The sequence below is a fragment of the Urocitellus parryii genome, chromosome 12, assembly GCF_045843805.1.
Source record: "Urocitellus parryii isolate mUroPar1 chromosome 12, mUroPar1.hap1, whole genome shotgun sequence".
NCBI classification, from domain to species: domain Eukaryota; kingdom Metazoa; phylum Chordata; class Mammalia; order Rodentia; family Sciuridae; genus Urocitellus; species Urocitellus parryii.
This window is the reverse complement of record NC_135542.1, coordinates 56,876,276-56,892,989: the sequence shown is the minus strand read 5'-3', so window position 1 is coordinate 56,892,989 and position 16,714 is coordinate 56,876,276. Positions and strand designations below refer to the sequence as shown.

The window sequence follows — 16,714 nt, the reverse complement described above, 5'->3', positions numbered from 1 at the left end:
GTTGTCCAGTGGATTGATTGATACTAGGGTCTTCCAATACCTAGGACCGATCACATTTAGAAAGCTTACATGGAAGTCAAATAGTAAGCCTCCACTTGGGGTTAATGGAGAAGGAATGCTCTGATAAAACTGGAGTTGGGTTTCCAGGTCACAGGGGCTGTCACAGACTTAACTACAAAGCAAGACAACAGAGTAAACCTAAAAAGGGCTAATTGCCTGGCTACGGAAACTCATGCCACATTTATGTATGTGAAGATGAGCAAAGGAAATGATATTCTCCCAAAGAGTGGAAACAGCAGCATTGTTATGGAAAGCCTCATCACTTATCAGGAATTGTTAATGACTCTACTGAGAAGTATCATAGTTCCCAGGAAGTGAATTCTAGCTAAATAAAAATGTTAAGAAATTAAAGGACAACCAAACACACACACACACACACACACACACACACACACTCACACACACACTCACTCTCTCTCTCTCTCTTAAATCCATAAGATAAAGTTCCCGCGACACAGGGAGAGTTAAAGTCTATAAGATGAAAGTTTAAAGAAAGCCCAAGAGAATATACTTATATAGAGACATGGAACAGTTAAACAGGTATCGTAGGTTAGTAGGTAACTAACTACTTTTTTTTTTTTTTTTTTTTTTTTAGTATTTCAGGACAAGGGCAATAAAAAGGAGGGTAATATGATTAGAGGAAGAATAGTTATAATGTTTATAGGGTCTAACCCTGTGTCAGATACCTCATGAAGTGCTTTCTCTTTTTTCTTTTCTTTTCTTTTTTTTTTTTTTTTTTACATAATACCTTTATTTTATTTATTTATTTCTATATGGTGCTGAGGATCGAACCCAGGGCCTCACATGTGCTAGGCAAGCACTCTACCGCTGAGCCACCACTCCAGCCCTCATGAGGTGCTTTCTATCACTTATTTAATTCTGGCAATAAATCCTACAAAGAAGGCATTTCAATCCTTCTTTGGTATTTTACAGACAATGAACCAAAGCATCAGAGAGGTCACACAGCCCCAAATACATCTAACCTCAGGAAACCAGGACCTCTATATCAGAGATGGCAAGTGTACCTTTAAATAATGAAATGTTACAGCAATATCCTCAGGGATGGTTCTTATCAGGTTTGAGGGAGTCCAGCTCCCCATGAGTTAAGAGAAACCCGTCAAGTGAGTACCTGACAGGCTGGCTTCCCTTCAGAGAGGTCCTGGTCAAAGCAGCCAGCTGGAACTGGCCAGAACCCAGGGTGATGAAAGAGCCGTTCAAGGCAGGGATCAAGTGGGCAGCAGGTCCCCGCTGAATGTCAGGCCCAAGGCGCACTGTGTGGAATGACGACAGGACTCTCAAGAGGAGACCAAAATCCACACTTGCCAGAAGCAGCTACATTAACAGAAGAGCCAACAAGAGTTGCCAAAAACACTCTGAGGGCTGATGTGTTAGGAAGAGTTGGAAAGGGATATCTGACGTGGACAATAAATGACCCAGAATGAAAGACCGTAGGCCCTAAATACCAGGAAAAAAAATGTCGTTCCTCGGACAACACCTGCTCACATTTTACCTGTTTCTACACAGACAACTTCTGTTCTAATTCACAAATCAAAGAGAAGCATCCATCAGTAAGACCCAGCTTCCTTGACGTGAATATAATGAGAGCATTAATGGTTTCGGCAAGTTCATCATTTAGCTGGTGAAAGAAACAAAGTGTAACTGGCACCAAATCCCTGCAGAACACTGGGGTCAGAGTAGCAATTCTTAACGAACATTTTAAAAGAAAAGAGAATCAAATTGATGTGAAGATAGACAAACTTAAAGGAAAAAAAAAACAAAAACATAATGCCAAATTAAGTATTAGTCTGTGTACTACACTGACTCTTGTACGTATTTGATTATAACAATGCAGACCTACACAGCCAGGAGGAGGGTTGTGGGGGAAAAAAAAAAAAAAAACCTAAGATATCTGGAACCCAACAGCAATGTGAGGTAGAGACTGTCATCTCTACAGATGACAACTAACAAGTGCCAAATGTAGGATTTTGTCCAAAAGGTGTGACTATAGGAAATGGTCAAGTCTTTAATGTTATTACATTAAATTGTCAATTAAAAATTAGGACAGCAGAATAAAATAGGCTTTATTATTGCTGTATGTATATACATGATTGCATGACCAATGTGATTCTGCAACCTGTACACTCAGAAAAATTAGAAATTATACCTCATCTGATTCAAATGTATGATATGTCAAGATCATTGTACTGTCATGTGTAACTAATTAAAACAAATTAAAAAAAATTAGGATAAAAATCTCACCAATGTATCCTAAATTATCTGGATGAAAAGGATATATAAAAGCCCCAAACTGGTCACAGTTAGAGATGAAAACAATTAGAATGCCGTCCTCTCTCTGAGGCTGGTTCATTTTTCCTGTTAATATCCAACATATTTTACGTGCTCACTTGTTAAACAGTAAGCACTAGAATGTAAGTACAATGAGGGGAGCAACTTTGCTCACTCTCAACCCCTAGTGTCTTAGCAAAACATCCAGCATGCATAAGGTGCCCCCTGTGGTTGCTTAAATGAACAAATAATCATGTGCTATCAATTAGCTCTACTAGCAGATAGGCTTAAGATGTACCTTCTGAAAAGCATTTGAGAGGATGAAAGTATAAAGGTATAAAAGGTATGAAAGTATAAAGGTATAAAAGGTATGAAAGTATAAAGGTGAGAAACTAAGACCTATAAAGGCACAAGAAGATAGCGCTGAGTATTCATTAGCACAGTGAACCCTTAGCAAAAAAATTCAATCCACTTGTTGGCTTAATACAAGAGAAAGGGCGTGTTGCAAAATCTGCCTTTGGTCTCTCTCAACTTTTCAACACTTGAAAGTTCTTTTCATAAAAATTAAGATGGAAAATCTCTATCAGTATAATTTGCAAAAATCCTCTTAAATTTAAAAGAACTGTAATCTCAATATAAACAATGGATGGAATAGCAATTATATGGTGGCAGAGTGGCTTGATGTGTAGATTACATACAGCCTAAAATTTCACGCAAAGCAGAAGGGAAAAAAACATTCCTGCTCTTAATAACAGGAAATGCATGACCTCAGCAGTGTAGAAACAAAAGCTATTGCTTGGAACAAGAGGCTAAATGTGTGACTTTGGTTGAATTGAGCAACATAGTGACCTAATATTTCTGCTTATGATTCTACTCATCTGGTTGGCAAAAGTAAAATTATTTTTAAATAAGGTTCTGTGTATTTTCCATTAATTTAGAACAAAATATGTGTATATATTTGTGTGTACACACATACACACACACACACACACACACACGAGAACACATTTAGTATTATTTATATTGAAGAACAATCACTTGCCAATTTGGTCAGCCATGTTCCATTAGTAAATTCATGAATCAGGGCTGTGTTTACACTACACAAATTATAGTATTAAGGTAGACTTCAGGCACTCTTCCTGGATCATGCATCAGTGTGTGAAAATGACAGGACAAATAGAACTTTAATAGGTAACTAGGCAATTTGTGCCAAATGAGAAAATTAAAACCAAATGCACTTTCTGATGAAAACCAATTATATAAACAACTGCTTATCCAATAAACGACTAATGAATATATTTTTTCTTTTGTTCCTCAAAAATCTGCATCTCATGATTCTGTTAGGAGATACTCTTGGGGATAGGAACACGGGCTCGGGGACCACCTGCACCAGCCATGGTGGCTGATCTGCTTTCTGGTGATGGGAGAAAAGTTTTACTATTGGGAGTTACTAAAACTTTGCCACCTACTTATCCTTGCCTCCTCTAAAATAAATCTCCACCCTCCCACCTTCCCCCCTAGTTAAGTCTCAACTCTAGAATTTTTCTAAGGGCCACTCCTTCTCTCAAAAATTCTCATAATATCACTGACCCTTCCCTCCTAGCCTTTGTAAGTTTTATTTGTGAGACATTTGGGTGTAGGCCAGTCTTCCTCACCAAAAATGTAAGAATCACAAGGAAGCAGCTCCCCTTTCTTCTTTTTGACCTGTTTCTTGCCCCTCACTGTATTCCAGAACTTAGTACAATAGTGGGCATAGTAGTAAATTCTTATGCACCGAGGAAAGAAAAGAACGAATTAATGACACATTTTGCCCACTTATTCAGAGTTCTGGCATGGAATGGAAAAGAGTTCAACTTTTAAGAAAAAGATCATATGGTAGACAGATCTACACAGGAAAAAGAACCACAGCGAACTGGTAACTTTATCTTCCCTGGTGCCTAAACTACAACATCCTCTACTTTTATTGCAAGTTCGGTGTATCTTTCCTACTCGATTAGTCCGTGCTCACTTCTCATGCTTCCCTGATCTCTCTTTTCCATGTAGTATTTATTATTTTATTTGGTTGTATTTATCAGATTAGGGATAACAATTCATTGCAATTAGAATTATTTGCTCCATCTAGAATCTTACATCTTAACATATGAACCCATTTTCTTTTTTTATCCGTGGTAAAAAATTACTTAGAACTTTTCCGAGAATGATGTAAATTTATTACGTTTCATTTGCTTTTCATTTTGAGAGAGGACTAAACTGTCAACATAACACTCTATCAGAAAATGTAATGTACAGAAGAAAAACTTTGATACCTACCAAGGCACTGTCCATTCCAGCCTCTGAATCCTTCTGTGCAGGGGACACACTGGTAAGACCCAGGGGAATTCACACACTGCTCATCTGGACAAGTACTTGGAGTCAAACACTCATCAATATCTGAAAGGCCAAAGAGGTAGGTCATCAACTAAAATTTTATCACAATACCAAACAGTGAAACCTTCCTTTTATGAGGAAGTAGAGGAAAGGCATGTTAGATCTGCATTTCAGTGGAGAAAACAACTCGGTGAGATACTGGGTCTAGACTTAAACATATGGCATTAATGCATGGTGAAGAATACCTGGATTAAAATATTTACAACATATTCCAAGGAAGAACTTGGCCCCAATTCTTCAACTGGCAGGGTCAGACCTCTCCACTCTGGGAGTTGGTAGTCTTCTGAGGTCACTTTTTGAACATCAAATCTTTCAAGTAATACCACTTACTTGCCAGAAAGAAATACAAGGAATGGGGGTGAGAGTGAGGAAGCCATATATCTACCTGGCCAGAATTTTCTCCGCAGACACTGGATGCTCTAGGGAATCTTCACTTTGGCTTTATAAACCAAGAATATCCTGGGTTTGAGTAATTTAAAACGTTTCATATGATAGAAACTCCTTGGAGGTGGAAAAGAATGTTAGGAGAGAGTGAACTCATATATACTTTTAAGATTTTCCAGAAAAACATGGGTGTTTAGAGGTCCTATATAATGTACATTTTATACTGGGACACTTAGATATTAAATCTAAATTTGTGTGACTATTTTCTGGTAAAAATAGACCTCTTCTCTCATTTTCTGCTAACTGAAATTATTAATCATTCTTTTTAATACTGGGAAAAAATCACCTAAGTTTGGTTGGAGCTGTGGCAGAGATAACTATAACACTAGCATTAGTTATTTTTAAAGAATGGTTAAAAACAAGAAAATGAAGGAAACTAAGATACAGGAAGGAGTTCAACAGATGAAAATGAGTGGCATTTGAAAGAAGTGCTTTCCCTGGAGTAGATTTTGAATTTGTATCTAAGTGCTCTAATACAAAATGAATGGTATATAGACTTTTAAATATACTTAGCATATGAACAGATTTTCAGGGCATATCCTGAAAAGTGAAAGTGAAAAAAAATATATAACTGGGGCTGGGGTTGGTAGCTCAGTGGTAGAGCGCTTGCCCAGCACGCGTGAGACCCTGGGTTCGATCCCCAGCACCGCATATAACTGAATAAACAAAATAAAGGTATTGTGTCCATCTACAACTAAAAATAGTTTTTTAAAAATACATAACTGGTTCACTAAATAGACACCCATAGGTATTTCATGTCTTCATTCTGGTACACTTAAAACTTTTCTTCCACTCCACTCCACTACATATTTGTTGGGAGGGCAGGAATGCTTAAAAATGACAAAAAAAAAAAATAAAGATATTAAAAAATAAGTACCAGGTCAGCATTGTAATTTTTCTTTTATCAGTGAAACATTCCTACTAATAAACAATAACACACCGTGATGTTTGTGGATTTTTTTTTTTTTTTTTTTTTTAGCTCAGATGTTCTGGGACTTCTTGTTCTAAAAAAATTTTAAAAAAAAGATGATGCTTGCCAGTTTCAATTTCCAAAAAGCATTACAATCTCCTCTGGATGGGAATCTAAAAAATAAATAAATAAAAATACAACTGCTAATCAGAGAAATGTCACTGAGCCAGGCTGGCCCAATAAATACAGTGCAACATTGAGCAATACAAGATAACACCCCTGAATTTCCTGCTGCTCTCACTTGTTCCCTCATCTATAAATGAGGGACTACCTGCCTTGTAATGCTTTTACGGAATAAAGCAAGGATGAATGAGATAATGTCTGTAAACTACAATAGGCTCCTTGGAGACTGGTGCTGTTTGAAAGCAGCTTCGTTAGTGACAGCTGAGAAAATCTTCTGTGAGCCAGGAGCTCAGGGACCTTTGGTTCTAGTCCATCACCAAAGTAGAAAACAGCCGCATTGTTTGGCTCCTTCTTCTTCGCAAGCCTTTTCATGGGGGATAGGATGATATATTACTTATTCAGGGAACCCTGGTGATATTTCAGCTAAATAATTTCCATATATTGAGTATTCCTGAATATTCTATGAGCTTTCAGTTTAATTTTATAATCTTCAGATTTCTTGTCTCCTCCCTTCTTTCCTTATTGATGAAATATCTTCTCTTTCCATTCTGGGACTGTATGCAGAACTGAAGGATCAGTATTTGACTTATGTTACCAAGGAAATAAACGTTGCCACATAAAGTCACCCCTCTCTGTTGAAGCCCTCCCGGCGATTTAGAGAAGATTCATACAAAAATAAAAGGAGTCAGGGAAGGGGAAGGCTTAAAGACATTCAAATGCAAACCAACAAGGGGAAGAGCACCAAAGGAAACCCCAGCAGTCCTGCACTCCAACTTCGCATTCTCATGGCTCTCATTTTACAGGTGAGGAACTGAGTATCACAGGTGCTAAGTAGCTGGCTCAGGTTGGGCAGTGACTACAAGAGAGGACCTCAAGTCGAATTCAGTCCTTGCTCTTTCCCATTCCCCTGCTGCCTTTCTACAGCAGAGGGAGCTCCCTGGAAGAGAAGAGTGGGGTCACTTAGGCACTTGTCCCATGGCCCCTTGGTCATGAGGGAGGGTTCATGGTTCTGTTCTGCTATGAACCAATTAGAGATCCGGTGACATAAAATGCTCCCACTGCTCTAGATTAGAGCACAAGGGGCCAAGGAAAGAGGCCAGCCGGAGGGGCAGGTGGGAGCTGCCAACAAAAATGTCTAATTAGCTCTCACTCCAGGCTTGGGTCATTGAAGCTGTGAAGAAAACCAACAGGCAGAAGTCAAGGGACAGCTAAGAGCAGACTGGCCCACCTGGTCTGTCACTCCCTGACTTTAGAAGCTAAACAAAAGGCAGACTATTGGCAGCCAAGCAGGAAACCCTAGGACCCCAAACCACTCTCACATGCAAGCTACTCAACACCAGCCTGAGACCCCCCCTGTGCCTTGGCCCTCATATCTCCAAGACAGAAGTTCAACAGAAGCTAATGTATTTCTTCAGGAATATAAGTACAGAAAAGTACTGCAGCAGTTTCAAAAAAGTACCTGCCCAACCTTGACATCTACATAGACAGAACTATTAACTGGAAAGTAATTTGGGCCATGCAATACATGTTTTCTCTCTATATTTTTTTCTACTCAGGATTGAACCTCATGCATGTTAGGCAGGGTACTACCACTGAGCTACATCTGCCTGATGAGGGCAAACTTATGGCTATGGTCAGTAAGAAAGGAATTTTATTTAGCACCACTGGAATCTGACCAAGTTGGTCAGACAATACTTCTGTGGGAAGTTTGCAAGAAAGTCCCAGAACACATGTAAAAGAAGGCAGCTGAGACAAAGGAATGCAACAAGTTGAAAACGAAAAATCAACACTGGTTCCACCTGCACTATGTTTCCAGATGAAAGAGCCAGATGTCCTAATTAAGTCTGGGTTTGTACGAGGATACTCGGCAATTAATTCTCCTAAAGTGATCTCACTCCAAATACCAGGGAAGGCAGATACCAGGGTGAAAAATAATGAGAACATGAAGATGGAAAATAATCCAGACAGAGCCACTGAAATGAGGCAAAGTGGCTTTGAATCCAGAAAGTGTGGGAGCCTGGATACACTGGTATCCTGCAGAATCAGGGAGGAGAACAGCAACCAGGCAGTGCTTACAGCCCTGGAGTCCAGACCCAGCCCTGTGTTTCATGGGCGCTTGTGCTCAGCGCATGCAGGCGCCAGGATCCTGATTCTCTAAGCAGACTCACCCTCGCAACGGCCTCTCCGGGTCATTCGGTACCCGCTATCACAGTATTCACACCGGAAGGCCCCCATGGTGTTGATGCAGTGTCCCTCCCCACAGACGTCAGGCCTCAGGCACTCGTCCACGTCTACATGAAGCAGAAAACATTGTCAAGGTTTAATTTCCAAAGTATCATTTCACACCTCTCCCAGCTTGGTTCAAACATAATTGTGAGATAACTAAAATCTACTATCACCCCTTGGATTGTTCAACAGGCTTCCAAATCACAGAGGTTTGATTCACAAAGGGTTCAGAAGTGACATGTTACACACCATGTCTGTACATTTTTGACATTCTTCCATCAGAAGTGTTAGAAACAACAACAAAAAATTCACTTATATCTGCTGGTGCCTAGCAGATGGCCATGTCCTAACAAAATGAGTGAGAGAGGAGAGAGAGAGAGAGAGAGAAAGAGAGAGAGAGAGAGAGAGAGAGAGAGAGAGAGAGAGAGAGAGAATTTTTAATATTTATTTATTTTTTTAGTTCTCTGCGGACACAACATCTTTGTTGGTATGCGGTGCTGAGGATCGAACCCGGGTCGCACGCATGCCAGGCAAGCGCGCTACCGCTTGAGCCACATCCCCAGCCCCCAAAATGCTTATTTTAAAACTTCTGGATTATCTTAATGAGCACTGAACTGATAGGGTCCTGGGACACTTAAAACCCCAGGTTTGAGAATTTATACATTAGGAAGAACACTGCCATTACCTATGCAGTTAGTACCCTCCTCACTGGCCATAAATCCTGCCGGGCAAATACACAAGAAACTTCCCTCGGTGTTTTCACAGCGTCCTTGGGAGCAGAGGTGTGGGGCCTGAGTACATTCATCAATATCTGTTAATGCAACAAATAGAAAAAGATTAGTGCTGTGTAGGAAGAATTCAGTCTCCCTGCTCTGTAAAAGATCAGCATGCCATTCCCTGGGGACACAAACCTTTACAACTGAGGAGAACAAGTAAAAAGAGACAGGATCTGTCTTGCCAAGATCCTTGAAGGATGGTGAGTGGGAAGAGGAAGCAGCTTATTGCGTATTGCCTCAAAGGTTAAAACTAAAAACCACAACATTGATGTTGCAGACAGATTTCAGGTCAACACAGCATTCTGTGGATAACTGGGGTCATCAAGCACTGGAATGTGCCGTCAGCAAGAGAGTCAGAGACTCTTCCACTGTGTACAGGCCGGGAGCTGGATTAGGACATCTCTACTGCCTCTTCTACTTCATATTTTGGGTTCTAAAGGGGAAAACAATGTATGCAAATGAAGGGGAAACCTGTAATAGAGCAGGGTAGTTAGCTCTTCTTCCCCCCCTCCTCCCTGCCCTACATAATGCACAAAATTCACACATCTGCCTTTGTTGCTTTGTTTACTTTGACAACACCTTGTAACTTAGTGCTAAATCTTCCTTTTTTGAAAAAGGAAATTAAGTTTATAGTAAACGCATTAAAATGATTGATTTAACTCTATTAAACCTCTCTCTGAGATACCTCTTATTCCAAAGCAACGTATATGAAATCTCTTACTTACAAATTCACTAATAGCTTCCTGCCAGGGCACAGACAGGTCTTCCATTTAGAAACCCAATTTAGAAATCATATTTTGTGTACTTAAATGAATTCTTTATAATAGCAGACATTAACATTAACTTGAGTTCTTTATTATAGCAGACATTAATATTAACTTGCTTTTGCTAAAAAAGCAAGGTAGCTCTTTAGGTAGCTCTTTCTGGAATTCTTATCTACTTTATTTGAAAAACTTTCATAAATTACTCCACATTTAGGTAAATATATCAAATTTGACAAGGTAGGTACCACTGAATAAAGAAGAGAATCCCAGGAGTATGGCAGATCCTTTTTCTGAGCTCTCTTAGAGAAAGTATAAACATCTTTTAAAAATTAAACACAGTAACATTTTCTTGACATGTTTAAATCGACTTGTTTAAGAAAAATGTTTTACATGTAACAAATATCTTCTATTTAATTAATAACTGTCTGTCCTAAATGCCTCTTACCAACACACTTCCTCTGTTGCTCACTGAACCTGTAGCCCTCGTAGCAGATACAGGTGTACCGCACCGGTAAGTTAATGCAGTGTCCTGCTCCACAGATATCAGGGTTCACAGTACATTCATTAATTTCTTTAAAAGAAAAGAACACAGGGTGAAAAAAGAAACACAGAAATAAATATTTCACTGCTACTTACAAATCATTACTTTGTGTTTCTTGACTAGCTAAATAATGTTGACATAATCCTGTACTTAGAAGACAAAACCAACCTCTGAAATCAAATAAAAGTTCATGTGATCACTATATTGATTAGTCAAGATCATCAACAGTTACTAACAACAACTGCAGTGGGTAGAAACTCAGAAAGAGGCCTTTTGGAAGTTATAAGGAAATCTATTTTTAACAAAACAACTTCCAAGCCAGGCGCTGTGATGCATGCTTGTAATCCCAGAGGCTTGGGAGACTGAGGCAGGACAATCATGAGTTCAAAGCTGGCCTCAGCAACAGCAAGGCACTAAGCAACTCAGTGAGACCCTGTCTCTAAATAAAAAACAAAATAGGGCTGGGGATGTCGTTTAGTGGTTTAGTGCCCCTGAGTTCAATCCCTGGTACCACCCCCCTCAAAAAAAAAGAAAAACAACTTCCAACATGGCCTATGCATGCATTTCTATTCACTCTGTTTCATCATAGATGACAGAGTTTGAATCATTGTGTTATTTCTTCTGATAAGAAATACATGGTAATTTTCCATTCATTAGCAGGTCAAATTTCAGTTCCAACAACTAGATCCAAACTCCTCCAAAGAAGTTTCTCATTAATTCCGAAGAAAGAGTTCTCCCTCCTAATGAAAGCAAAACTTCCAAGTATATCTTACTCTCAATTTCCCAGTTTCAGTGTGAGCACATTTTATTTATACTAGTAAAGTATCATCTTCCAAATCTTCTCTGTTAAATTCCTCCCTTACTCTCTTACTGATGGCTATGTGAGACCTGTTTCTTCCATGCAGCCTGTTCAAGTCCTCACTCCACTTAGATACGTGCTATGGTGGAGACAGGTTCACAGCAGTCCATCTATATGAGCTTAATTACCAAAAGGACACAGGACTCAAAAGTGGCCTTCTGAGATGGATTACTCCCTAATATTTTCTATTTTCAATGACCTCTGATGGAAGGTACAATGACAGAGGAGGCAGTACAACTGGTAAATGGAAGCATTCACTTGAAGTCAGCACAGGTACAAATTCTGTCACCCTTTAAAGCTCTCTAGTCCAGGGTGAGTTATTTAACCATCCTAAGCCTTACTTTTCTACAAGTGTAAAATGGAACTAGTCAGAGTTCCAACTCCTAAGTATTAGACTGAGAAGAGAAAACCTAAATATATGTAGCCTAATGCCTGGCACATTAAGTGTATTCATAAAAGTTATCATTATCACTGTTATTTGTATTGAAGTTATCTAAGAATATGTAACAAAGAAACAGTGCATTTATACCAATACTACCTTGGGCTATAATTATCTCAGTCTTATCATATAGCAAACAAGGCTTAAAAGAGATGCTGGCACGGATGAGACCAAGGAACCCCCAAGGAGAAGTAGATTCAGGCCTCTGAGTGTAACAAATCGATGGCACAGTTTTGTAAGAGGGACCATGGCTTGAACAAGAAGAAATACAAGTGGGTTACTGTGACTAAGACCCACTATGCACTTTTCTGCCATTTTCTAAGCATGTGAAAATCATGCTTTACCAAAAGCTTCACCATGTAAATGAACTACACTGGGGTTGAAGTTGCTCTCCAAAACCTCAACCACAGTCTTCATTTTTCATAAAGTATTCACAGTGCTATAACTTTAAGATTTCAAAGCAAGTCCTGTGAAAGGGGAGCATGGGAACTGCAAAACTTAAAACATCATCATCTGTATGTATGAGGAGGGTATGCAAAAAACCATGACCTGCAATCTACATATCTTTTATGAGTTCATTTATGCTAATTAACTATTAGAAAAATACTTACTTATAGTTAGTAAATTACCCAACTCTAGAAAAACTAAAATGATTCAGAAGGATAAAGACATGGAGTGATTAACACGAACACTTCAATTTAAGTAACTGGCAATAACAACACAATGAATTTTGATAACTATAAACACAGGTTATACAATCATTAACAGGAAGGGAAAATGCTTATTTGTTGAAAAAATATATACTTAGGTAAAAAACTCAATATAGCATGATTTCAAATTATGATACACTCAGAAAAAAAAGAAGAAAATATATCAAAGTTTATTGGATTGTTATTTTCTTATTTATATTTTTTCTGTATCTTAAAAAGTTTTCTACAACAAGCATGTATTAGTACTTTTATAATCAGAAAGGTCTTCCCTCAAGAGTTCCAGTTTTTATGTGCCACAAAAACCTGAAGGTAAAAGTAGTCCTCACCAGGTGATACTCTAAGACACTCAGGTAAGAATTCTCTTTTCTATATGATTTTTTAGTTGAAAAGTTTGAAAAATACAGCTGTAAACATCTCTATATATTATTGTAGATGTCTCCTATGAAAATGATTCATATTTAGATTTCTTAGTTTTCTTTGTCATTATCAACCTTCTTTTGTATTCTTTTCTGCCATTTTCTAAAAACAGAAAAGACATGTTGGTCATGTTTGCAAAAGGAAAGTAAAATCTTTAAATGACGAATTAAGGTATGAGGGGCAAGGATCCAGGCCAAAAATTAAAAGGCTATAAATCCAGAGTTTATATGAAAGGTCTGATCCATAGTTACTGCCCCACTCCCACATACACCAATTTCTTCTCTATTACCAAATATTTATTTCTCATTTTTCAGGCATAGCGTTAGAATGGAGTTTTTAACATATATGGACAAAAGTCTTCAAAAATATGGATGCTTAATTCAAGTGTAATTAATTGTAATCCCAAAACAATTTACCAATATATTTTTATCATTTCTTAAATTACATATTATATATCATAAAACTTTTGTTGTAGGAAATGAAATGAATAAAAGTGGCCTTTCCTTCCACTTCAATACCTTAAATGGAAGCTATGAGATTGAAATTATGTTGGTAAAGAATGTTGAGGGATTTTAATTGATCTTCTCATAGTTCAATAGAGAGAGAGACAGTTTGAAAATGGTGATCCTTGCTGGCAGGGCATGAACATATACATGAAAATGCTAAGCTGATGCCACTAGGGGGTACTAAGAGACACATCCAGGGAGAGAAAGGTCATTTATAAACATATTTGACTTCTATATTGATTGTGTCCTTTTGAAACAAGTGATCAACTACTTTAATGTTCAACATTTTGACCTCAGAGATCCCTTTCAGCCACATGCCAGGCAGAAGCTCACCTGTCCAGGTCAGGACAGTGCCCCCAAGACATTCAGTCTGCTTTCTACTCACTGGGCATCCAAGAGTTAGTTGGCAGCATACCCACACTGTTACCCATATTTTAAATTTCTAAAGCATGTCTCCTCATCTGTTGCTGAGCTTTCCCCACTCCCCTGTTAGGTTGTCATTCTCAAGCACATCGACAGCACACAGAAAAACAAGTCCTGGGGGGTGCTGTCCTGAAGAACAGGATGAATTTTCTGCTTTTTCTATTTTTTAGGACAAAGACACCCTGCTTTTTATTTTTGCAGGAGGTCGCTCACATATCGGCATGTGAACCTATCCTCACAGAATGGGCCAATTTGTGGAGAAACAGACACTTAGAGCAAACTGTCAACAAAAGCCCTGGAAACCACAGAGGCAGAGCCTCCCACAGACAGCACAGCCCCAGCACTACGCTGGCTACTAAGAATGGCTTTTCTTCTTCCGCACGGTTGGCTTCCCAGAGAGGCCGTCAAGCAAGTGTCCCCACTGGACTGTTTCAGGTGTGCTTCATAACATCCATATGCCTTCCGGTTCATGGGTAGCTCTACCCTTTCTTTTGATATGTGCCCCTAAAAAAACTTCACCTTCACCAGTCCAAGGACCTCACTCTGCTTCTTTGGCTGCAGTCCACTTAGAATTTGGAAAAAGAACCATGACCAAAAGCCAATGGAAAAACCAAATGCTCTATTCACCCCAGCAACAAGGCCAATGGTGGATTTAGCAGTATATCTTTATTTTCTAAAATTAAATGAAAAAGAAAGCTTTTGGCAAAATGTGAAAATGAGTGTGCTGACCTCCAGGTCATCCATCATCTGATGACTTGAATGAATGAATGAGCAAATGAATCAGTGCCTTAAAAATGGCGTCTGGAAACACTAAAGCGAGATGATTCTACATTTTTTTTTTTTAAGAGTTCATTTTCCATCAGCATACATAGTTTCTTGAGACTGTAATGACATTCGGAATATGCTTCAGGGACAAACATTTTTAAAGGGGTCAATTGTGAGTTCTGGAAAAACTGGATGAGCAAATAGCTTTAAAAATACGTGGGCCATCATAATTACAGAGGTTTCGGTAAGGCAGTGAAGGAGACAAAGAATAATTTCTGGTTGGTCTGCAAGGGCCACGGGGAAAGTTCGGGAAGAGTCTGAGCAAGGCATCAAATGTGAACTCATGACAAGGTTTACAAAAATGCCCTGGCTTTCTAACTGCCCCACAATGAGCATAAATTGTCCCACAACAACTGAAACAGATGTTTCCACTTTGTAAATATTTGCCAGAGAAATAAAGGTTTGATTTTTTCCAACCTATCCTTTAGCTATTAAGACCCTATGCTAAATCAAGAATTTATATGCTGAAACGTATAATTTATTTGGAAACAGTACACCCATAGTGTTGCAAGCCACCAAGTCAGCTGTTAAGAGTGGAAAATATCACACTTATTTCCTGCAAATATGCAGCTCACTTTATAATTATTACATGTCAAAGTGTGTTTGGCTAAAAAAACTATAAACCCTACTTCCAATCTCACCACCATAAAGATATCATCACTATAAAATATAGAGCTGATCATATTTATTTTAGACTTTAATTAATTTTATCTCTTTCTTCAGATATGGGAGAAAGTAACAGTAACAATAATTTACTGCCTCAGTATTTTTGATTTTAAAAAAATTATATAATGTTCCTGAAAGCATTGGTCAGTTTGCTCCTAAGATCTATGTTTGGTCCCCATATCCAACCAATGGGACCATCTACATTTTGATTTAAATTACATTTGCTACAAACAATAATCTTTTGTTAATGCATATCACTGCTCACAACGTAGCTTTAAAGTTGCAACCTTTTCTTTTTGGACTGTATAATTTCTCCTCATTGATTCTTTCACTAAGATTTTTTTTACTATAGGTAGTGCAAGTACTTACAACTACTACATGAGAAAAAAATTCAGCATCATTTGTTTCTTGGAAATAAATATTTGTGCTTCAAACATGTGACAGCAGATGTTAGCCCTGTTTCTCTGCCAGACTCCAATTACACAGTCTTCTGACAACTTCATACGGCAGGGCTGCTTTCATGTTTTTCAATCAGTTCCACAGTTCAGTTGAAGTCGAGCAACTTCTATTTGTTATTTCTCACACAGCTGCCTTTAAAAGATGAAACTGCCTTCATCTAGCCAAACTTAATTAGCCTCTGCAAAGTTATTTTGCAAGAAGTATGTCAATTGAAGTTAGCCATACCCATTCACAACTAAATTCATCTTCAAATTGGAAAATGGAAATATAGTATTTATTTAGAAAAAAACTAGTGAATTATACTGTCACACTTCATTTTTTAAAATATATATATTTTTACCATTAAGGTAAATAATTAAGAGATCCTTGCTAACCAAGATAGTATATTACCAACTGGGACACCTTGCAAAGAACAGTAGTATACATGTGTTTAATAAAGTGACTACACTCATATATGACCTCAAAATAGATCACTTTAGTCATACCTTTTGTTAAAATCACTATCGTTTCATTGGATGACGCCCAAAATACTCAAAATTGCTAACATTTCTGTAGCATTCCCCTCAGTATTAATAGTAAAACCAAAGAGTGATTGCCATGCAATTGAGGGCTCTGCAGCAGATGTGCCTTGATTCTATCACTAGGACTAGTTGGAAATGCACTGAGGAGACCACCGGGTGCCTCCACTCTTCTTAATCACCTGGCCTTTCACTTCAGCTCAGAGGTGCTTTTTATAAGCAATTTTTAGCCTGCTGTCACTAATACAGGTACATTCACATGTTTGAGAAAATGG

General features: G+C 38.3%; 1 protein-coding gene across 5 annotated transcripts in view; it reads right to left on the bottom strand.

Moving 5' to 3' along the window:
• The window catches only part of Ltbp1 (latent transforming growth factor beta binding protein 1), a 389,989-nt gene that overhangs the window by 95,295 nt on the left and 277,980 nt on the right, over window positions 1-16,714 (bottom strand). For all 5 annotated transcript variants that reach the window (XM_026395397.2, XM_077791690.1, XM_026395561.2 and 2 more), the window contains 4 exons: window positions 10,522-10,647; window positions 9,222-9,347; window positions 8,479-8,601; window positions 4,657-4,776 (listed from right to left, as the gene is read on the bottom strand). In XM_026395397.2, the coding sequence (XP_026251182.2) occupies window positions 4,657-4,776; window positions 8,479-8,601; window positions 9,222-9,347; window positions 10,522-10,647 (495 nt within the window). The remainder of the gene's footprint in view (window positions 1-4,656; window positions 4,777-8,478; window positions 8,602-9,221; window positions 9,348-10,521; window positions 10,648-16,714) is intronic.